Source organism: Cervus elaphus, chromosome 25 (genome assembly GCF_910594005.1).
Source record: "Cervus elaphus chromosome 25, mCerEla1.1, whole genome shotgun sequence".
NCBI classification, from domain to species: domain Eukaryota; kingdom Metazoa; phylum Chordata; class Mammalia; order Artiodactyla; family Cervidae; genus Cervus; species Cervus elaphus.
In genome coordinates, this window is record NC_057839.1 from 52,402,926 (window position 1) to 52,427,281 (window position 24,356).

At 34.9% G+C, this 24,356-nt stretch overlaps 1 protein-coding gene across 1 annotated transcript in view; it reads left to right on the forward strand.

Annotated features, from left to right (window-relative positions):
- CDH12 (cadherin 12) overlaps window positions 1-24,356 on the forward strand; it is a 445,647-nt gene that overhangs the window by 363,443 nt on the left and 57,848 nt on the right. The window contains exon 6 of the mRNA XM_043887731.1: window positions 20,012-20,199. Coding sequence (XP_043743666.1) covers window positions 20,012-20,199 — 188 coding nt within the window. The remainder of the gene's footprint in view (window positions 1-20,011; window positions 20,200-24,356) is intronic.

The window sequence follows — 24,356 nt, forward strand, 5'->3', positions numbered from 1 at the left end:
TTACTGTATAATTTGACCTATGATGTACATACCACTGTACTATTTGTTATATCATATAACTAACATAAAATTTTCTGGCTTCACTTTATCAATTATATATGTTGAATTGTTTCTGTATAGTTCCTTAGAGATATCATATGATATAGTGATGCTATTTCATTACTTTAGTTGTATTTTATTTGAGTTTGGCTGTAGGTGAAAATTACTACAGTTTCTATGATAATAGAATAATTCACACCTATCTCTTCTCTGTAATTCTATGTTTCTTGTTGAAAATGAATACCTCTCACTTGTGTTATATCTAGTTTTCTTTTGCAGTATTACATTTAACACCAATAAGTACCTGTTTGATTTTCGGTACTTTTTGAGAATTGTAGTTCAGTGTTCCTAGAACTTAGAATACAGAAACTGAATATTTCTATCATTGTTTCTATAAGGAACTTGACAAAGTCACTGTTTTGCATGAATAGTTTTATAAAACAAAGCAAAATGATTTTCCTCATCTAATTCCAGACAAGTTTATCTACTAAAGTATATAACACTGAGAACATTTAGCTAAATGGATATTTTATTCCTTTAGCTGTATGGTTTTATGTACTTTAATACTTGGTCATTTTTTTTTCTTAAAACTACCAACATATTTTTGTGTTGTGAAAATATCTTTAGTTGGCGATCAGAAAGTCAGTGTACTGAACAAATGTTATAAGATTGGCAATTAGAAATCACCCTACTTTAGCAAATGGGATGTGTATGACAAATAGCTAGCAAATAATATGTTATGACTAATAACAGAGCCCTAGAGCATCCCTTTCCCTTACTCTTCTATTAAGGGAAACAAAAAAAGTATAAATATATATTTAAAAGAAAAAAATAATGTGTTTGATTCTCTAGCATATGGCATCAACAAAGAACATGTTCTCACCTCAAAAATACTGACTTTAGTATTTTTACTATTTATTTGTGGCAATTTGTAATAGCTAATTGAGGAGACTAGTTTGAAGAATCAGTATACTTTTACATAAAAGGTGGTATAGTGATTTAAAATCCTGTTTTGAAAAAAAAAAAAAAAAAAAATCCTGTTTTGGATTTTGTGCATATAAAATAGGTTCAGTCTAGTGTATAGGAGACAGCAGAGATCTTCTTAGGTGGTGTCAACACTCTTATTCACAAGGATGATGGTAAAAATTTTCAGATGAGGAGTGTAAAACTCAACCATTGGAAAGAAACAGCTTCTGAATATGAATGAAGGGTAGTTCACAAAAGTTTGTGCAGCCATCAGACAAATAGACTGGAGTACAACATGGAAATTAAAATGTCTCAATGGGAGAGAAAGAAGAATATAGTCAGGGAACCACGATGGCACACTCAGGTCCCAGGGCAACAGGAAAATCAACTCCAGGTCTTTGCTAGGGAAAAGGATCTGGATAAAGCGGCAGGCCTGTTTGGAATTTATTCAAAGTTGAATCTGTAGGTCTAAGAGCAACTAGATGAGACCCAGAAAGAAGGATCGGCAGGTAAGGGTATTTGAACTTTTAGAGCATTTACATACTGTGTCAGGAACTTTTCTTTGGAAATACTTCGAGGAAATACTTCGGCAAGTAAGGGTATTTGAACTTTTAGAGCATTTACATGCTGTGTCAGGAACATTTTCTTTGGAAATACTTCGAGGTCTTTATATTCCACATTTTGCTGTTAAGAAAGCTGAGGCTTAGAGAGATTAACTTGCCCAAGATCATCAAAACTGGCAAACTTTTTTTTGACTCTGCAGTTCAAATTTCTTCCAATTCAACATAATATGAAAATGAAAATCATTCAAATCATTTAATGAAAATTGTTTTCTTTTACCTGCAACTCTAAAACCATACTTTTAAGACACATCTGCAAAAAGTCACATGGCATATGTTGAATGGTCGCTGTAAACAGAAATGAAAGGGTAGAATAAATATACCAAATGGATCACTGTGATCTAATTATTTTCTTTCTTCAAATATGCAAGTTTTACATGCACATTTGAACTATAGCCTGAAAATATAATAGGGTGAGAGATATTTCTGAATCATGAGAAAGAAAAGGGTTTTTCACATTTTGCATGAATAAAAAATTAATCCCCTTGAAACTTTACATGACTTGTGTCAAGCTCTTTTTAATGTGCTGTCATTGTGAATTACATCCTTCAGAGGAAAATACAGAATACATTTAAAAACAGAAAAGCCACCTCTATAGAAGCCAATACTCTTTGTGCAGGAGTGTTTCTCACATGGATCAATTAAACTGAAAATATGACATAAAATGACAAACTGAAATACTAACCTTTTGAATATAAAAATCAGGAAAATATAGATTTCATACATATTGTAACTTAAAAAGAGAATTTCCCATAACCAGCTATATTTGTTCTTATCTATTAATCAATTATACTGGAAAAAATCCTTCCTCAGATAAACTTCATGGAGCTACATTTTATCATTGCTTAAAAATGCACAAGAATTATTTCATAAAATTTACTAATCATAATTTGTTTTGACTTTGTGTGCATACATATGCATGTGTAACATTGTTAAGCACCCATTTCCATCTATTTCCTTCTATAAATCTGTTAGAAATGAAAATAAAATTAAATGTCATAGCCATTTGTATGATGCAAGTGTAAATAGTTTACTGTTTTATTGTTGCAAAATAGATGGTTCCTGCAGCATCAAAATTTCCTACCAATTTAATTTGATGATAGTGACAATGATATTTACTAATAAGTTACCATGTGTCATGCATTATGCAAAGTGATTTGCATATATATTCCCATTTAGCTTTACAATGACTGTCTAGTAGTTTCTCAGTTTTAGACATAAAATAGCAAGGCTATATTATTATTAAAAGTTAAGTAACTTGTCCAAGATCACACAACCCCCTGGTAGGAGAACCGAAGACCTCATCTTATGAAAGGACTTCAAACTCTAACTTTTTATCACTTTGCCTCTTAAAAGGCAATTTACTTTTGATAGTGTTTTGCACTAAAAAGTCCCACAGATAATATAGAGCACTGTTCACAAAAAAAGGAGGGAACACTGCTTTAGAAAGAGAAACAGTGCCAGTATATTAAAAGAGCTCTACCTGCAGTCTGATGAAGATTAAAAGTTTTCTTTGTAAAATCTTTTACATATAGTCATATAACTTCCATCTGCTATAATCAAATACATCCGTAGAGGATCTTCATCTGTCAAAACAAGCTACCAGCAAAACGCTGGTGGTTTCCATTACTTGAATTCTAAGAGACAAAACCATCTAACAAGCTTATCTAAATTATACACTATGAGATCAAATCAATTAAGTGATGTGGTTAATTCACATTAGGCAAAATACTTCTCTCACTTATCTCTTCTGTAATAATAATTTTGTAATGAATAAGAAAGCAACTTAGGTGAAATAAAGCCTTTCATGTTTTAGATGAAAAGAGGTAATTTATAGGAAATGTAACGAAGTGTTTGCTTTTTTTTCAATATAAGCATGTAAGAACTGTTTGCATGGTAAACAAATTTGACTGTGGAACATAGGTCATTAATATTTGTTTTAAGACAGTTTCTTAGTCATAAACAATATTTTAAAGTAAATCTGCTTTTTGGGGAGTTCCCTGGCAACCCACTAGTTAGGACTCAGTGATTTCCCTGTGGTGGCCCAAGTTCAACCCCTGGTCAGGAAACTAAGATCCCATAAGTGGCTTGGTGTGGTGTGGCCAAAAAATAAACAAATAAAAGTAGGTCTGTTTTCATCTAATAACTAACATATTTATTTATATTGACTGTTTCTCATTATAGGAATTTTGATTCAATTATATTGATAATATTTGTGCAATAGTTACTTTATAAAACATACCATTGTATCCATGTTACAGTTTGTTAATTTAACAAATAAAACACTTACAAATATTAAAATTCACCCCAGAGAACAATGTTATTGTCCTTCAGTTAACATAAAAACTATCTAAAATTAAAGAATTAAATGCATCAGCCAAAATGCCTACGGCACAAAGAGCAATATCTGATCTTCTTTTTTGAACAAACTATCAAAAACTACAGAATTATGCATAAATATACACATGAGAGTGAAATTGTTAGTCATTCAGTTGTGTCTGACTCTTCGCAACCCCAAGGACTGTAGCCCGCCAGGCTACTTTGTTCATGGAATTCTCCAGGCAAGAATGCTGGAGTGGATAGCCATTCCCTTCTCCAAGGGATCTTCCTGACACAGGGATCAAATTTGTGTCTGTTGCATTGCAAGCAGGTTCTTTACTGTCTGAGACACCAGGGAAGCCCAAATATATGCATACATATATCCAGCTATCTATTTTTTCTTAAATTGTAAATGTATGATATCGAAAGATGATAGGATGCCCAGATTAATTATTGAATTACGTAAATGGTGATAAAAATATTTTTACTTATTGAAAAATACTGATCTGTTTCTTTAAAACATATCTCTTCATTTCATCCTATCATTATTTTTTAGCATCCAGGTTGAGATTGGCTCTTTTAATAGTTTAAAATTTACAATATTTTGTTTATCTTTAAGGAAGTAGTCATTACAATATGTAATTAATAAAGATATTTATTAGAATTAATATGAACCCAGTTACACCCAGAAGGGTCACAAAGTCTCTTTCTCTTTGTTCACCATTTGCTAAATGGAAAATGGTGAGCTTTGACACTGAAATTTTCTCAGTAAAACCATGTAATAAGTTATTCTGAATAAGAAACTAAAATCAGCTACTCAGATTCAGCCTTAGAAAATGTACTTTCACGTTCTTCCAGGTGCCCAATGTTTGATTGTTATGAGGATGACTGAGATCACCCACTAAAGATACATGTTCATGATTTGAATTTATTTTTAGATATATTTGTGCATATTTATATATTTTATGTTTGATTTTAATATGCAACTTGAAAATTTAAAACTTTATATAGATTTACATATTTCTTTAAATAACATCATAGGAAAAAATATTTCCTGAATTTTGAGTACCCAGGATACAGCTGAATATGTAAATATGTGCCCTGGAGGAAAGCATAGCAACACTCCAATATTCTGGCCTGGAGAATCCCATGGACAGAGGAGCCTGGTGGGCTACAGTCCATGGGGTCTCAGAGTCAGACACGCTGAAGCAGCTTAGCACACGCATGCACAAATATGTACATGCTGAGAATCACTTCAGTTCTTTTCACAGTCTCCTTCTGGGCCTGTTAGGGAATGAAATATGTACAAATCTCACCTCTTAGTTTATCTGGAGATTCTGGCCAAGGGCTTGCTTCCCACCTGCTGGTCAAGTACAAATAAACTGTTAAAAACCCCAGCATGATTCTAAAGATGGCTCTGAGGCAAAGGTGGGATTTCTGTTCTTATCGCTGTCTCGGATATGTTATTTTAGGTGAAAGAATTAGAAAGAGATGGTAGCAATTACTCTGAATGAAATACCAGAAGAAACATGACTAAAATAATTGGTCTTATGTAAGTTCCACTACTATTTAAGTGAGAAAGCCTACTTCAGCTTCACTAAAATATTTGAGATTGGAAGAGTGGCATAGATCAGTTGTATGCAAATTTGACAGAGTAGATCAAATGCAAGTTAAGGCTTTCCTTAATTGGAACTGGGTGTTGGTTTTAAGTGGTAAGAAAAAAAAATACGTGAAGGGGTTAATGATATAAAGTCCTGTTTGTGTATGTTTCTCAAATTTAATACTAGTGCCAATTTAGCATCCACTTTAATACACAGTTTAATTCCCATAGTTAAATTTTATTTAAGAAATTTCAAACACATAGCACTTTTCTAGCATTCTCTGACAATTTATTCTAATCTGTGGCTTTTAGGTTGTGTGTGTGTGTGTGTGTGTCTGTGCTCAGCCGCTCAATATCTCCCAAAGATATGACTAAGACAAAAAAATTAAATAAGTTGATCTTTAATAGTGTATGTACCTATGATATTTGACAACTAGATATTCTCTTCCTTTGGGAGGAAATGTTTAAAAAGCATTGTGTGCATGCATGCTAAATTGCTTCAGTCATGTCCAACTCTTTGTGACCCCATGAACCATAGCCCACCAGGCTCTTCTGTCTATGGGATTCTCAAGGCAAGAATACTGGAGTGGATTGCCATGCGCTCCTGCAGGGATCTTTCCAACTCAGGGATTAGACCTGGGTCTCTTACATCTCCTGCATTGGCAGGATGACTCTTTACCACTAGCGCCACCTAGGAAGCCCAGAAAGCATTAAACAATATAAATTTTAGGGATTAAAAAAGTACACAAAGAGTTCATACTCAATAATTTTCCAGTTCTCACATACAATGTAGGCATGAGTCATTATATTTGATAATTCTATTTCTATTCTTGAAAAATCAGCCAAGACACATTTTAAAACTAGCTTTTCACTAAGTAGAATAAATACTTTCAGTTTAACTCCCAAATGGGTCTTTGTCTATTTTCATAAAAACAAATAAGAAGTAACTATCTCCTGATGATAAGACATACAATTGATAATTTGGGACTTACTCACCAGTGGTCTCCCAGTGGTTCTCAAACCATGTTTGCCTTAGGAATCCTTTGGGACCCTATGTTGCAGTGATAAAAGCAGTGCTTCAGTTGACAGAGCTTAGACCTAGAAATCTGAATTATAAATAAGCATTCCAATAAATTCTGGTATAGGTAGTCTGCAGGGCACAATTTGAAATCCACCAGTTTACCGTGATGAAGGGGCAAGTGTTGATTCTCTGAGATGGCTTTTTTGTTATTCATTAACTAGAGGTAATGAGTTAATTATTTTGCATCTCATGAGAATTTTTTAATTCGCACAAAATTCTATTCCTATAAAATTCCACCTATATGGGTGGAGACTGCATACTAAACTGCGGTCATTTTAAATTAAGTATTTTGAAAGTTTTTCTTTTTTTTAACAATTAAGCACTCATATACATTTTTATATCTTGCTTAGACGTCTTCCAAAGAGTTTATGGACGTCAGATACTGATACTTTAAGGCTGACTTCAAATTTTATCAAAGTGAATACAATTTGAATGCAAGCTCAGTGAAAAACTTTGCACTCCCAATTCTCCAGTGAGATGGGTCTACTGAATTTCAGTAGAATGTGTAAGCAGATGTAACCAAATGAAAAGCAACAGAACTTTAAAACTATTTCTCCTTTCTTAGTATTGCTCCTGTGAATATCATATTGTGCTTTGCGGATGAGTATATGAGTCTTTTTAAAATAGCGCTGACACTTTTGGTTTGGTCCTGTTTCCAACGTTGCAAAGTATAGAAGATTGGAACCTGGTTGTTCCATTGCCCTATTAGCAGACTCTCAGAGGAGCTGAGCTTATGAGATGGATAGCAAGTGATGTCATTGAGATGGCAATGATAACAATAATATTAATATTATCAAACAGTTTTACTCAGAGTAAAGAATATATGCTTTGATTGTTAATATCATCTCCGCAGTTGTCTTAAAATGCTTTAAGCTTATTTTATTATTACTGTAGCCTTTGAAAACTGCATTGTCAAAAATTTCTGCCACTTTTATATAATCAAATACATGTATTTATGACACTTGTCCTTGATTCTTAAGAGATGTGAATTGAATAATACTCTCTTTATTCTTCTCACCCTACAGTGCACTCTATAAGACAAATACCTATATGTGCAAATAAATAACAACCACTATAAAATTCCAAAATTGTAATATGATAAGAATAATCATTGGTGTAAAGAGGGTACAGCTATTTGATCAAGCTAGAATTGTTACAAAATACTTATGAAGGATATAGAATTTAAGAAGCAATGCATGTATAGTTAAAAATTTAACAGACTGAAAGAGAGAAGGTTGGTTGCAGAGTGCCATGAACCTGAAACAGACACATATATTTATGTATGTGTGTGCTTTTGATTAGAGTGACAATGTCATAAATCAATAAGTTAGAAAAATAATTTGGTAAACACTGAAGCAGAGAGAAGATGTGGCACAAACCTAGGGTAACTGTTTGGAATAGATAGATGCAGAATTGAGAAATCTGAAGTAGCAGAATAGGAAGGACTTTGTGGTCTGCTGGATTCAGAGATAAGTAAAATAAAGAGCAGGCAAAGAAATTATTTAAACTAAGGGATAGTTTTTTTGTTGATATGCTGAAATTAGTGGAAATCAGGAAAAAATAGCTGAAAATACAGAACGCTTCAAAGAGAAATCAAAGTAAAAAGAAAAAGAAAAAGCTTTTCTAACATAAAGATAGAAGTGATAAAGGAAACTTGAGGCATGGATGAATTTAATCAGAATGAAGAGGACATAAATCTTTAATTTTGAGTATAAGTTCAGGAAGGGGAATGACGAAAGTTTAAGGAGAACCTTAGAAATTATCACCTCAAACATTTAAACATATTTCTGACAATGTGTACATTTTTTATCACAGTTATGAAAGTAACCTAAATTCCCATTTACTTCACATGATTTAAACCTATTTCATATTTGCCTTACTATTGGTCTAAGCATAAACAGGCAAAGAAATTGGACTGCTACAATATTTATGAGTTAAACATGTATAAGCAATACTAAAAATCATAAAAACAAAATATTTTGTACATAAGAAACATTTTATTACCAAATATTGGACAGAATAAATTGTATCCTTTAGTGAATAATGTTTCATGGATTGCTAGTTTTATTGAAGAATAAATGGCTATCTCATTTTTGTACTACATAAAGGAGATAAAAAATTAATCTCTTCCCTCAAGCATCTCTGTGTATAGTGGGGAGATTAAATTAATGAACAATTATACTACTTGAAGTAAAGTAAATGATGGACTTACGCACACAGTGATATACAAATGTGTAAGATGGGCACCCAAATCATTACAGAGTATATCTGAGAGAATGTTGAAGGAAAGACTGTCAATGCTATCTCTGAAATATCTAATAAGAGTTAATCAGTGGAACAGCAAATGTGTACCAAAATATACTAAAACACTGAAAAAACATAATGCATAATTTTAAAGAACTGTGAAAAAATGGAAGTGCAAAGACACAAGAACAAATTTCATTAAAAATTACTTGAAGCTGTCCTTGAAAGAATGAAAAATAGAATTTATGCAAAAGGCAATGAAGAGTAGTAGGAAAGTGAAATATTTTAGGTATAAGTAACAAAATAGGGAAGAGATATGGAATAGTCAACTAATAAAATATAGACAATTACAGAATATTTAAACTATTGCATGTGCACATGATGCATTAACATATGATGAATATTTATAAATAAAATTTGTAGATCAATTAACTTGTTGCTATTGAAAAAATTAGTTTTGCTTAAAAGAAACTAAAATATCATGTGGGAAGTGACTTAACAAATATCACTTTTCTAGACTAGCATCAGAATATTTTAAAAAATCTTTGAAAAGTCAAACTTTGGCTAAATAAGTATTCCCAGGTGAATTTGAATTTCAAACATTTTTCAAGACCCTAGTTTATAAGATGCTGAATATATTTATAACTTATAGTAAAATCTCTGATGTGGCCTGTTTTTGTGAAATTACTGAAAAATATCAATTATCCACCTATTGTGTTTTGTTAGATGGTTCAGAAATTAAATAGACAAGGACGAAAGATAGTGTTGTATATTTAATGGAGGTTTTAAGGGAATAGTAAATGTGCTCCATAAAATGAATGTACAGTGGAAGGTTACTGATGCACTTGAAATGTTGTGTGCTCCCGCCAAGCTCTCCATCATGCTTACTATTATGTAATGGCAGGAGTGGTTATATAAATCACATATAATTATATATATGTGTATACATATACATATATTTGAAAATCAGGAACAGTTGTTATTCTGACAATCATTGTTGTTACTTTTTAGTTGCTAAGTTTTATCCGATTCTTTTGCAACCCAATGGACTGTAGCCAGCCAGGCTCCTCTGTCCGTGGAATTTCCCTGGCAAGACTACGGGAGTGGGTTGCAATTTCCTTCTGCAGGAAATCTTCCCAACTCAGAGATTGAACCCACATCTCCTGCATTGTCAGATAGATTCTTTACCGCTGACCCACCAGGGAAGCCCCCAGCCACCAGGGAATCTCCTGACAATTATTAAGTAATATAAATTGGTTTTTGTTTCATAATTCATTTGGAATGTTTTTGTTGGAATTTTCACTACATCGTCTTGAAAAAGAATAATATTATAAACAGTAATTTGTTTCACATGGAAATATAGCCACATGTTTACTGAACTACAAATCAGTAGAACTATGGTATTAAATATAGAAAAATTGCACTTGAAATGTGGGACCTATGTAAAAATAAAGAGAGAATTGGAAGGACAGAAAGAGATATGATAAATATCCTTCCTTTCTTGGGTGCAGGAGTCATTTTATCTTTAGAAATGCTCTCTTCTCTATATCTTCATTGATATTTATTTTATAAGCAATGAAAAGAGGAACTTTGCCCAAGTATATCCAACAGACTGAATCCACCCTTAATTGGAGTCTTCATTCATCAGTACAGCTGAAATTAAGAAGAACTTGAATTATTTGTATTTGTAAAGGGCTTATTTATTAACTCAACAATTGTCTCCACTTGACTGACACTAAGGCAGCGGAAAAAAAAAAAAAAAGTAAAGTGAAATGGGCAGACCAAATAAGGGACTGTAGTTTAGAGCAGAGATAACATTTGATTGGTTCAACTTACTGACTGTAAGTAGCTACATGTTTCCATCTCAGTTTCCTCATCTGTGTGTTGGAGCTGGCTCTACCACATCCGCACTGTCACTCATGCTCAGTTCAGTTCAGTCGCTCAGTCGTGTCCGACTCTTTGCGACCCCATGAATCGCAGCACGCCAGGCCTCCCTGTCCGTCACCAACTCCCGGGGTTTACTCAAACTCATGTCCATCCAGTCGGTGATGCCATCCAGCCATCTCATCCTCTGTCGTCCCCTTCTCCTCCTGCCCCCAATCCCTCCCAGCATCAGGGTCTTTTCCAATGAGTCAACTCGTCGCATGAGGTGGTCAAAGTACTGGAGTTTCAGCTTCAGCATCAGTCCTTCCAATGAACACCCAGGACTGATCTCCTTCAGGATGCACTGGTTGGATCTTCTTGCAGTCCAAGGGACTTTCAAGAGTCTTCTCCAACACCACAGTTCAAAAGCATCAATTTTTTGGTGCTCAGCTTTCTTCAGAGTCCAACTGTCACATCCATATATGACCACTGGAAAAAGCATAGCCTTCACTAGACAGACCTTTGTTGGCAAAGTAGTGTCTCTGCTTTTTAATATGCTATCTAGGTTGGTCATAACTTTCCTTCCAAGGAGTAAGCGTCTTTTAATTACATGGCTGCAATCACCATCTACAGTGATTTTGGAGCCCCAAAAATATAAAGTCTGACACTGTTTCCACTGTTTCCCCATCTATTTCCCATGAAGTGATGGGACCACATGTCATGATCTTAGTTTTCTGAATATTGAGCTTTAAGCCAACTTTTTCACTCTCCTCTTTCACTTTCATCAAGAGGCTTTTTAGTTCTTCTTCACTTTCTGCCTTAAGGGTGTTGTCATCTGCATATCTGAGGTTATTGATATTTCTCATGGCAATCTTGATTCCAGCTTGTGCTTCTTCCAGCCAGCATTTCTCATGATGTACTCTGCATATAAGTTAAATAAGCAGGGTGACAATATACAGCCTTGACGTACTCCTTTTCCTATTTGGAACCAGTCTGTTGTTCAATGTCCAGTTCTAACTATTGCTTCCTGACCTGCATACAGGTTTCTCAAGAAACAGGTCAGGTGGTCTGCTATTCCCATCTCTTTCAGAATTTTCCACAGTTTACTGTGATCCACACAGTTAAAGGCTTTGGCATAGTCAATAAAGCAGAAATAGATGTTTTTCTGGAACTCTCTTGCTTTTTCGATGATCCAGCAGATGTTGGCAGTTTGATCTCTGGTTCCTCTGCCTTTTCTAAAACCAGCTTGAACATCTGGAAGCTCACAGTTCATGTGTTGCTGAAGCCTGGCTTGGAGAATTGTGAGCATTACTTTACTAGTATGTGAGATGAGTGCAATTGTGTGGTAGTTTGAGCATTCTTTGGCACTGCCTTTCTTTGGCATTGGAATGAAAACTGACCTTTTCCAGTCCTGTGGCCACTGCTGAGTTTTCCAATTTTGCTGGCATATTGAGTGCAGCACTTTCATGGCATCATCTTTCAGGATTTGAAATAGCTCAACTGGAATTCCATCACATCCACTAGCTTTGTTCACAGTGATGCTTTCTAAGGCCCACCTGACTTCACATTCCAGGATGTCTGGCTCTAGGTGAGTGAGTGATCACACCCTCATGATTATCTGGGTCATGAAGATCTTTTTTGTACAGTTCTTCTGTGTATTCTTGCCACCTCTTCTTAATATCTTCTGCTTCTGTTAGGTCCATACCATTTCTGTCCTTTATCGAACCCATCTTTGCATGAAATGTTCCCTTGGTATCTCTAATTTTCTTGAAGAGATCCCTAGTCTTTCCCATTCTGTTGTTTTCCTCTATTTCTTTGTATTGATTGCTGAGGAAGGCTTTCTTATCTCTCCTTGCTATTCTTTGGAACTCTGCATTCAAATGGGAATATCTTTCCTTTTTACCTTTGCTTTTCACTTCTCTTCTTTTCACAGCTATTTGTAAGGTCTCCTCAGACAACCATTTTGCCTTTTTGCATTTCTTTTCCATGGGGATGGTCTTGATCCCTGTCTCCTGTACAATGTCACTAACGTCCATCCATAGTTCATCAAACACTCTATCTAGTCCCTTAAATCTATTTCTCACTTCCACTGTATAATCATAAGGGATTTGATTTAGGTCATACCTGAATGGTCTAGTGGTTTTCCCTACTTTCTTCAATTTAAGTCTGAATTTGGCAACAAGGAGTTCATAATCTGAGCCACAGTCAGCTCCTGGTCTTGTTTTTGCTGACTGTATAGAGCTTCTCCATCTCTGGCTGCAAAGAATATAATCAATCTGATTTGGGTTTTGACCATCTGGTGATGTCCATGTGTAGAGTCTTCTCTTGTGTTGTTGGAAGAGGGTGTTTGCTATGACCAGTGTGTTCTCTTGGCAGGACTCTATTAGCCTTTGCCCTGCTTCATTCTGTACTCCAAGGCCAAATTTGCTTGTTACTCCAGGTGTATCTTGACTTCCTACTTTTGCATTCCAGTCCCCTATAATGGAAAGGACAATTTTTTGGGGGTGTTAGTTCTAAAAGGTCTTGTAGTTCTTTATAGAACCATTCAACTTCAGTTTCTTCAGTGTTACTGATTGGGGCATAGGCTTGGATTTCCGTGATAGTGAGTGGTTTGCCTTGGAAAAAACAGAGACCATTCTGCCATTTTTGAGATTGCATCCAAGTACTGCATTTCAGACTCTTTTGTTGACTATGATGGCTACTCCATTTCTTCTAAAGGATTCCTACCCACAGTAGTAGATATAATGGTCATCTGAGTTAAATTCACCCATTCCGGTCCATTTTAGTTCGCTGATTCCTATGTCGACATTCCTGTTTGACCACTTCCAATTTGCCTTGATTCATGGACCTAACGTTCCAGGTTCCTATGCAATATTTCTCTTCACAACATTGGACCTTACTTGCACATCTCCTCTCAAATCTGCATTCAGTGATGTTGTGTTGAAGTAAACCAGGGTGGGAGTTTCACTGGTAAGTGAATGACAAGACAGAGGGTAATCCTCTAAAGACATCGGCTTCTAAGCTGAAGCCCCATCTGCACTGGTCCAGTTTGGCTTGGAAGTGGAGTGGTAGACGAGATAAGTCTTCATTTTGTTTAAGGATCAAAACATTAATAAATATACTATACTAGAAATGTCTGATTTCCAAATTCAGATTTTGGTAATTAAAGTCAACATAGGATTGTCTATTTAAAGATGAGCAGAAAAGGCCAGTGAAGAAACTCTAAAGGAACAGTGGAAGACAAAGGAAAATGGTTTTATTGCATCTTATACATTGTACTTTTTTATACTATTGGTAATGTAATGTGTCTTAGTCTAAAAGTTCAGGAAGCTGATCTATCCTCCATATGATATTATTATCTTTTCTGTAAAATATCAGGCAATATCCTATGCGATATGATGTTTGCTTTCATTTCTTTTTTATTTTCTATAGATAAGAAAAGATCATTTTGTATGCTTAGGACTTGTGGTTCGGATGGTAAAGAATCTGCCTGCAATGCAGGAGACCTGGGTTTGATGCTGGAATGGCAAATCACTCCAGTATGTGTGTGTATTAGTCATTTGGTGGTGTCCAGTATTCTCACCTGGAGAATTCCGTGGACAGAGGAGCCTGTGGGCTACAGTCCATTGGGTTGAAAAGAGTCAAACATGATGGAGCTACTAACACACACACACACATCCTTAAGTAATTAAAACACTAAAATGTTTATAAAGCAACATTTTACTTCTCTGTAACTAGGTGGTAAATCATACATACAGGATCACTAATGTTTGACTTCAATCACTGACTCAACAGCTTTATAGTAATACACATTTATTTTCTAAATTTTATTTTTTAAAACTTTTTTTTTTTGTTTTTTAAAAGTATACAATTCAGTGTTTTTTAATCATACATACACAGTTGTGTAACCACCACCGTGATCTAATTCTACACTATTTTTATCATCTCAAAGAAACGGCATACCATTAGAATAATTCCGCCATCCCTCTCCTTTGCCTCCCCAAATCCCATGCATAATTTTATGTACTTTTTTTTTTATAGCTTTGCCTATCTGTACACTCCATATAATGGATTCATACAATATTTAAACCTTTATAGCATGTTTTACTTAACATAGCATATTTACAAGTTAATCCATATTTTAGCATGTATCAATAATTAATTTACTTTTAAAAACTGACACATAGTTGACATACAATATTATGTTAGTTTCAGGTGTACAACATAGTGATTGGACACTTAAACTCACCACTAAAAGGTCAGTACAGTAGATCTAATGACCATCCATCCTCATAGAAAGCTATTACAATACCATTGATTATATTCGTTACTTTCTACAATATAAGACTGTGATTATTTATTTTATAACTGCAAGTATATAGCTCCTAATTCCCTTTACCTATTTTGCCTGTCCCCTACACTTCCCTCCCCTCTGGAAATCACCCATCGTTTGTTCTCTGTGTCTGTGTGTGTATGCCTGCATGCTCAGTCGCCCAGTCGTGTCCAACTCTTTGCAACCCCACGGACTGTAGCCTGTAGCCGGGTTCAGTTGACTGTAGCCAGGCTCCTCTGTCCATGGGCTTCTCCAGGCAAGAATACTGGAGTGAGTTGCCATGCCCTCCTCCAGAGGATCTTTCCAACCCAGGGATCGAACCCTTGTCTCTTGTCTCCTGCATTGGCAGGTGGATTCTTTACCACTGTGCCACCTGTGAGGCCCCATTCTCCTTAATATCTATGAGTCTGTTTTTGTTTTGTCGGATTTTTAAAATATATTTTTTTAATCTTTACAAAGTTGTGTTGGTTTCTGCCATTGACTTCAACAATGCAAGTCAAGTTTTGTTTCTCAAATGTTAAATATAAGTGAGATCATGTGATATTTGTCCTTTTCTGTATTTTTGTATTTTACTTAGCATAATACCCTCTAGATCCACCCACGTTGCAGCAAATGGCAAAACTTATTCTTTTTTTATGGCTGATTTTGTACTATAGCTTGAAAGTAGGGAGCATGATACTTCCAGCTTTGCTCTTTTTACTCAAGATTTCTTTGGCTATTAGTGGTTTTTGTGGGTTTCATACAAATTTTAAGATTGTTTTGTCCAGTTCTATGAAATATTATTTGTATTTTATTAGGATTGCATTAAATCTTTAGATTATAGTTTTATCAATGTCTTTCATTTTTCAGAGTAGAGGTTTTCACCTCCTTGGTTATATTTATTTATAGGTATTTTATTCTTCTTTATGGAACTGTACAGGGAATTGTTTCCTTGATTTTTCTTCCAATATTTCGTTACTAGTGTATTGAAATGCAACACATTTCTGCAAATTAATTTGGGATCCTACATCTTCACTGAATTCATTTATTAGTTCTGATAGTTAAGCATAGCATTCATATTGATAAATATGTAAGTATATATCAGTATTGACACTGTGAATAATTTCTTGTCACCTGTTTTATATCTTAATCTCTGTTGGACAGGTAGTGCCATTAAGATGTTTCATATGCGTCAGAAGTAGGATGCCCAGAAAATGATGGCAGTGTAATTACATAGCACATCAAAAGCCATCCAAGTTTGGCACAGTTGAAGATTTACTTCACTTCTATTCGATATCACAAGCACACAGTGAAATGCAAAGGATGAAGATGCGTTTCTGATAAACCATAGGCATTGAGAAAAAAAGAATGAAAGAAACAAACAATATCTCACATGTGCTATGCCTGTTCATTTTTCTTTGGAGTTTGTAACTGAGAAGTTTAGTACAACTTTAATAACTGTGTCACATGCTTTCTTGCTGCATTAAACAGGAATTCAGGCATCTTTATGCTTGCTTACATCTCAGGAGAGCTTCTATAGGGTCAGAGTTTAATATGATTATTGTGAGACACTTACGCTCCAAAGAAACTAGGTTGAAAAAGCCGCATTATGTTCTGATTATATAATCATAGCTATTTAAACTCATACAAATTCCCCTTGATATCTGTCTTTACCTTTTCTGTAGGCCATGAGTATATAAAAATGTTACCTATGATTTTATTCTTTTTCTTTTCTCTTGTTGCCTCAAATTCAAACCCTACTTTAAGACCACAAATATTGAGCAACTCTATAGGTTAGCCTCTCTGTTAAGGGTTTAAGGGATGAAACCTAATGAATCATAATTATAGTCTGTGAAAAATTGCCAGATTGATAGACAAATATGAGTTTTTCAACCCAAATTATTTTATAATGTCTACCTAATGCTCCATTATTGCCACTTGAAGTATTCTTATTTGGTCTATGTCTATTTATCTATTCATATCACATTTTCTCTTTTAGAGAGATTTCTCATATCTCTTTTGAAGGCAGCTGTCTTGTGAGTGTGTGCATGCTCATGTGTGTGCTGAGATTTCAGTCATGTCTGACTCTTTGAGACCCCATGGACTGTAGCCCCCAGCCTCCACTGTCCATGGGCTTCTCCAGGCAAGAACGCTGCAGTGGGTTGCCATTTCCTTCTCCAGGGGATCTTCCCAACCCAGGGATCGAACCCACGTCTCTTATGTCTTCTTCATTGTCAGGCAGGTTCTTTATCACTAGCGCCACCTGGAAAGCCTGGGTATTCAGTTGTTTTCAACTCTTTGTGGCCCCAGGGCCTATATATAGCCCACCAAGCTCCTCTGTCTAGAAGATTTCCCAGGCAAGAATACTGGAGTGAGTTGTCATTTTCTCCTCCAGGGGATCTTCCTGACCCAGTGATAGAACCCATGTCTCCTGTGCCTCCAGTACATTGGCAGGCAGATTCTTTACAACTAAGCCACTTTTGATGCTTTTGAGTTCTGGTGCTGGAAAAGACTCTTGCGAGTCCCCTGAGCTGCAAGGAGATCAAACCAGTCAATCTTAAAGGAAATAAACCCTGAATATTCATTGGAAGGACTGATGCTTCAGCTGAAACTCCAATACTTTGGCCCCCTGATACAAAGAGATGACTCACAGGAAAAGACCCTGATGCTGGGAAAGACTGAAGGCCAAAGGGGAAGGGGGTGGCAGAGGATGAGATGGTTGGATAACGTCACTGACTCAGTGGACGTAAGTTTGAGCAAATTCAGGGAGATAGTGAGGGACGAGGAAGCCTGGCGTGCTGCAGTCCACGGGGCCACAAAGAGTCAGACACAGCTTAGAGACTCAACAATTACAACAACATGCAGTCAGTTCACTATTAAATAAACTGATTAAACAAGAATTTTCTGCCTCTGTATATTTTCTATTACATGCAAACAAAAGATTTAGGTAAATATTTAACTCTCTTGAGACTGTGTATATATTTATATGTCATATATTTATATGTACCATTGAGGCAATGTCCATTCAGTTCAGTTCAGTTCAGTCACTCAATCGTGTCCGACTGTTTGCGACCCCATGAATCACAGCATGCCAGGCCTCCCTGGCATGTCCATCACCAACTCCCCAGGTTTACTCAAACTCATGTCCATCGAGTCAGTGATGCCATCCAGCCATCTCATCCTCTGTCATCCCCTTCTCCTCCTGCCCCCAATCCCTCCCAGCATCAGGGTCTTTTCCAATGAGTCAGCTCTTCATGTCATGTGGCCAAAGTACTGGAGTTTCAGCTTCAGCATCAGTCCTTCCAAAGAACACCCAGGACTGATCTCCTTTAGGGTGGACTGGGTGGATCTCCTTGCAGTCCAAGGGATTCTCCAGAGTCTTCTCCAACATTAAATAGATATAAATAAGGCTAATATTAACATTATAAGAGCAAATGGTATTAAATCTTTTTGGGGGAGTGGTAGAAAGGCAGATGGCAAGATTTAAGAGCTACCAGGGCTAATTAATTTATAAAATTTTGAAGCTGACTGTGAAAGAACAATAAAACCTATAAAAACAGTTGGGAGTAAAGAATAAATTATTTGACAGAATCTCCCTAATGTGATTTATTATTTGTCTCATATCTCTAAAAAGAAATGATTGTAATACTGTAATCTAGTATGTTGAATGAACTTCACCATTCAAAAACATATTTACTTCCTAATTTAATTGCTATAACTTCTAGTTACATAGAAGTGCAAATCAAATTAATTACCCTGGTTGCTTTACTTATAGGAAATTGCAATCCAAAATCAGCTAATAGAAATTTTAATCAAAGTCATTATTAATTTAAACTTTGTGTTTTTGTGTTTAGTTTTGATTTAGCATTTATATTTCCTCCTATTTTCTTTGTTTCCTTATTTTGGCTTAAACAGACTACTGTTTAATCAACTATTTTTATTGGTGAGATATCAATAAAATAACCTATATCTTTTTCTTCATGTCATACCTTATAAAATTTTGCAAATTCTTGTAAGCAATGTATGTTTTAATTTTGTGGGATGTCATAATTTTTTGTGATTCTGTTGTATTTTTTATAGTTTATTTTTTAGGCTTGACGGAGTATCAGATTTATAGTAATGTTGGTGCGCCCCCTGGTGGCACAAAGTTAGCAGTTTACTTTTTTCTTTTAAGGATAAAAAATTGAGAGAGAAATTTCTGTCCTGATTTTAAAAGTGTGCAAAAATACCTAGAAGGAAATGCAGGAAAAATTGACTAAATATAAGTTTAATATTAGGCTATAGCACAATATAATTAAATCCATTATAGATTAAATATATGTACATATATTTAATACATATACACTCATATACTTATTTCAAGGTCATTTTTAGTTTAATGATTATACTCATTGAGTAAATATTTCATTGTATTATATTTATACTATAAATATTTTATAAATATAGGATACATAAATATTAAGATAATATAAATATTAGGATAAATATTTTATTTTTAATAAATAATAGAATAACCTTATTTTGCTAAGTATCTAAATATTTTTCTTCTATTTTCTGTGTGTTCATCTATCTATTCATCTATCATCTCTCTATACATCTTTTTAATCTATGTCTTATATCCTGGATTCTTTTACATTAGTACCAATTTATTTCGTGGATATCCTCACCTTCACATTTGATAATAGGTGCAAGTGTTAGATGGTATTAGTATGTAAAATATTTTTTCATAGTAATTTCAACACTTTCTATTTTTAATGATTGAAATTTTACAACAGAATCCTTTGAAGTGAAAAGTGAAAGTACTACTCCTAATTATAACCTTTAACTGGAGAACAAACTGTCTTTTGGTTTTGCACTATTATGTTTTACAGTTGGTTTATTTTCTGTTGACTGTATTTTCAAGCCAAGTAATCTTATACATTTTACTAACTTCACTGTAAACAAAAAATATAAATGTATCTCATCAGGCATTTTCCATCTGAAAGTTCCTGAGTCTTCCCCTGTTGGCTCAGCTATTGGAAGAATAAGAGCCGTGGACCCTGATTTTGGACAAAATGCAGAAATTGAATATAATATTGTTCCAGGAGATGGGGGAAATTTGTTTGACATCGTCACAGATGAGGACACACAAGAAGGAGTTATCAAATTGAAAAAGGTACGTGGACATGTTTTTGAAAAGCAGATTACCCAATAAAAATTAAACAACACAAAGGAAATGAGAGACATCTTAATTTCCTTTCAATTATGAATATTTTAAATTAAAAATAAAGTCTGGGTAACTAGGAAATATCGATTCCCAACTTTTATTCTGTGATTCAACAGGTATATAGTTTATGCTGGACTTCCCAAGTGGTGCTAGGGGTAAGGAATGTGCCTGCCAATGCACCTGACATAAGAGATGCTGGTTCGATCCCTAGGTCAGGAAGATCCCCCGGAGGAGGGCATGGAAACCCACTCCAGTATTCTTGCCTGGAGAATATGATGGACAGGGGAAGGTGATCATAGGGTCACAAAGAGTCAGACACTGCTGAAGGAACCTAGCACGCACACACACATGCATATTTTATGTTGAAACAACTAGGCCTATTAATTCACTTAAGTTATTAAAAAATTCTACCAGAGTTTAATTTTAATTTAATTTGCTATTGTTATCAGCTTAGATGAACAGGTTAATTTAAAGATAAGATGTAGAAGTAAACACGAAGTATACCAGGTTTGGCCTTGTCCTATTTACTACTTTTATGAGAACATCAATATCTAACTCACACACTTGTTCATGAGCCTAGACCTCAGAGTGGGTGAATTCTGATATGGGCAAGCTCTGCTACAGGTGAATGGAAGAAATAAGAAGGAATAAAGCTGGGCTTGAGGGTGCTATGATGTGGTAAGTAAACAGAAAAATTAACCAGAAGGAGGAAGAAGACAAGAAGGTGTAATGTGATGGGAAGCCCTCTAGTTATGTTAACTTGATTTGTATAGAAGAGAATGGAGAGTAAGATTCAAAATATTAGAAATACGTCATTATCTCAGGATATGTAGTTTGTCTTTTGTCAGGAAGGGGCATGAAAAAAATATGTAAATGTGAGAAAGAGAAAAAACCTTTTGCCTCCCTTTATCCATTTTACTGGGGTCTTCCCAGGTGGCTTAGTGGTAAAGAATCTGCCTACCAATGCAAGAAATGTAGGAGATGCGGGTTCAATCCCTGGGTTGGGAAGATCCCTTGGAAGAAGAAATGGCAACTCACTCCAGTATTCTTGCCTGGGAAATCCCATGGACAGAGGAGCCTGGCAGCCTACTGTCCCTGGGGTTACAAAGCGCTGGACACGACTGAGTGCGCGAGCAACACCCCATGCCACCCATTTCACCCACTACCCAACTCTACTTCCGGCAACACCAATCAGCTCTCTGTATTTATGAGCTTGTTTGTTTGTTTTAGATTTCATATATAAATGAAATCATATGATATTTGTTTTTCTTTGTCTGACTTATTTCACTTAAATTAGCACAATGCCCTCAAAGTTCATCCATGTTGTCGTAAATAGCAAGATTTTATTCCATATCTCTATCACTGCAGATTTCATATCCGAGAATTCAATCAAGTGCCAAATTATTCGGGGGAAAAGTTCCATGTAAAATTCTGAAAGACAAAACTTGAACTTGCTGCATACTGGCGACTATTTACATAGCATTTACTTATATTAGATACTATAAGTGATCTAAAAAATATTTGCAGTATACAGAAAATATGCACAGGTTATATGCAAATACTATCATCTTATATAAGGGATCTGAGCATCCTTGGATTTTGGTATCTGCAAGCGGTCTTGGAGCCTGTGGATACCAAGGGACGACTGTATATACATTTTCTTTATCCATTCACCTCTCAGTGGGCATTTGAGTTGCTTCCATATTTTTGTTATTGGCAATAATGCTGCCTGTTGTTGTTTAATCACCAAATTGTGTCTGACTCTTTTGTAACCCAATAGACTGTAACTCTTCTGGCTCCTCTGTCCAAGGGATTTCCCATGCAAGAATGCTGAAGTGGGTATCCATTTTCTTCTCCATGGGATCTTCCCAAACCAGGGATTGAACCCCCCTCCTTCTGCACTGGCAGGCAGGTTCTTTACCATTGAACCACGAGGGAAGCTCCAAGCAAGCTCTAGGAGGTAGTGGAGGACAGAGGAGCCTAGTATGCTATAATCCATGGGGTCATGAAGAGTTGGATGGGATTTAGCAACTAAATAACAGTAACAAAATAATGCTGCAGTGAACATGGTTTTGCATATGTCCTTTTAAGTTAGTGTTTGTTTTCTTTGGACAAATACCCAGGAAAGAAATTGCTGGATTATATAGTAGCTCTATTTTTAACTTTGTGAGCAACCTACCTACTGTTTTCCATAATGGCTATACCAGTTTATATTTGCACCAATACTGCACAAAGGCTCTTTTTTCCTCCAACACTATTTTGTTGTCTTTTTGATAATAGCCAGTCTAGCATATATGAGGCAGTATCTCATTATGCTGTTAACATTTTCCTGGTGATTAGTGATGTTCAGCATCTCTTCGTGTACTAGTTGGCCTATAGTTCTTTAAATAGATTTTTTTTTGAGGGAAAACTCTATTAAAAGACTATTTATGTCCATATACAGAAAGTTCTCAGAAAACTGTATCTTCAACTTACTCAGTCCCAGGAAAAGTAGATGTACAATAATAAGTATGTATGTAAATATCAATAGCAGTGTTTAGGTTCCATAATGATCTTAAAATTACTTTTGGAAACTTTTCTCTCAATAGCTCAGCATAGAATTGCAATGAAGATTTTTGATATGAAATCAAATTCATATAGAAATTATATTCTTAAGTATATTACATGCATATATAAAGTCTAAAAATACATATTCTCCATTTGAATACATCTGTTTTAAAATATCATGCTATTTTTTGTTTTTGAGTGATTTTCTTTTTTATCTCACTAAAGAATAAATTAAAATGCTTAAAATTTTCTAAAACACACATTCTTGTTATAATTACATTTCCAAAATCTTTATTTAGTTTCCTTTTACTATTTTTCCCTCTCTCCTCTATCTCCATGCATGGAAGGTATAAGTGGATTAAAAATGATGGTCAAGTTTACATGAGCTTCTCAGAATGAAAAAAAGGCATTTTTATTTTTTAAACCTCAACTTGGGTTCAGTTTATGAGCACTGTGACAATGCCATTTCACTGTGTCACTCTGAATTCAGAATAACATTATGCAACTTTATATATCTCTCCAAGGCACAAGATACTGCTTTTTTTTTTTTAAAGAAACTATTCTTATTTTATACTTATGTCCTATTGCACTAAGAAAATATAAATAAATAAAAAATGCCCTATATATTGCTAAGTATTATAACAATAGAAACAATAACAAAGTTAGAGTAATATAACTTAAAATTTTTTTGTCACAGCTAATAGTTAGGCCATGGGTTACATTTAAAATGAGAGAAGAAGTCATTTTAAATTCAGTCATCTCATTGTTACAAGAAAAGCTAAATTAAATATACATTTTTAGTCCATAGATTTTATATCTTACTGGATAAGTGAGAATGTGCATGCTAAATTGCTTCAGTTGTCTCTGACTCTGTGTGACCCTGGGAACCGTAGCCTGCCAGGCTCCTCTGTCCAGGGGATTCTCCAGGCAAAAATTCCGGAGAGGACTGCCATGCCCTCCTCTAGGGCATCTTTCCTACCCAGGGATCCAACCCGTCTCTTATGCCTCCTGCACTGGCAGGCGGGTTCTTTACCACTAGCACCACCCACGAAGCCCATAAATGAGAATAAATATATATTTACTGGATATAAATACAAATGTAAAGTTAACATGAGTTATAAATATTCAAGAACTGAAAATACAGGATATGTAGTTTGTGCATTTATGTACATGCACACTGTGGTTTGCTTGTTACTGATTAAGAGATTTAGGCAGTTAAATACTGAGATGAATACTTATATTGAGCAAAAGAGCAATTTTAATAACAAATAATTTCTAAAACAGCTCTGTACTATTTTTACAATATATTTATTGGGAACTCAAATAAGTGATGACAGCATTTAAAATAAAGAAGGGTAAAGTAATTTCCTATTTATTTTAAAATAAGTGAAACTTTTTTGGAACTAAAAAATAAATCCTTACTATTTTGCTATTGCATAACAATATTATTTCATTTCAAATAACTGTAATTGTGATTACAGTAAATCCAAAGGAGAATTATTTTGTTTTTCCTTAAAAACGTAAGAGATAAAGTATTTTATTCTTCCTCGGGATTTTAA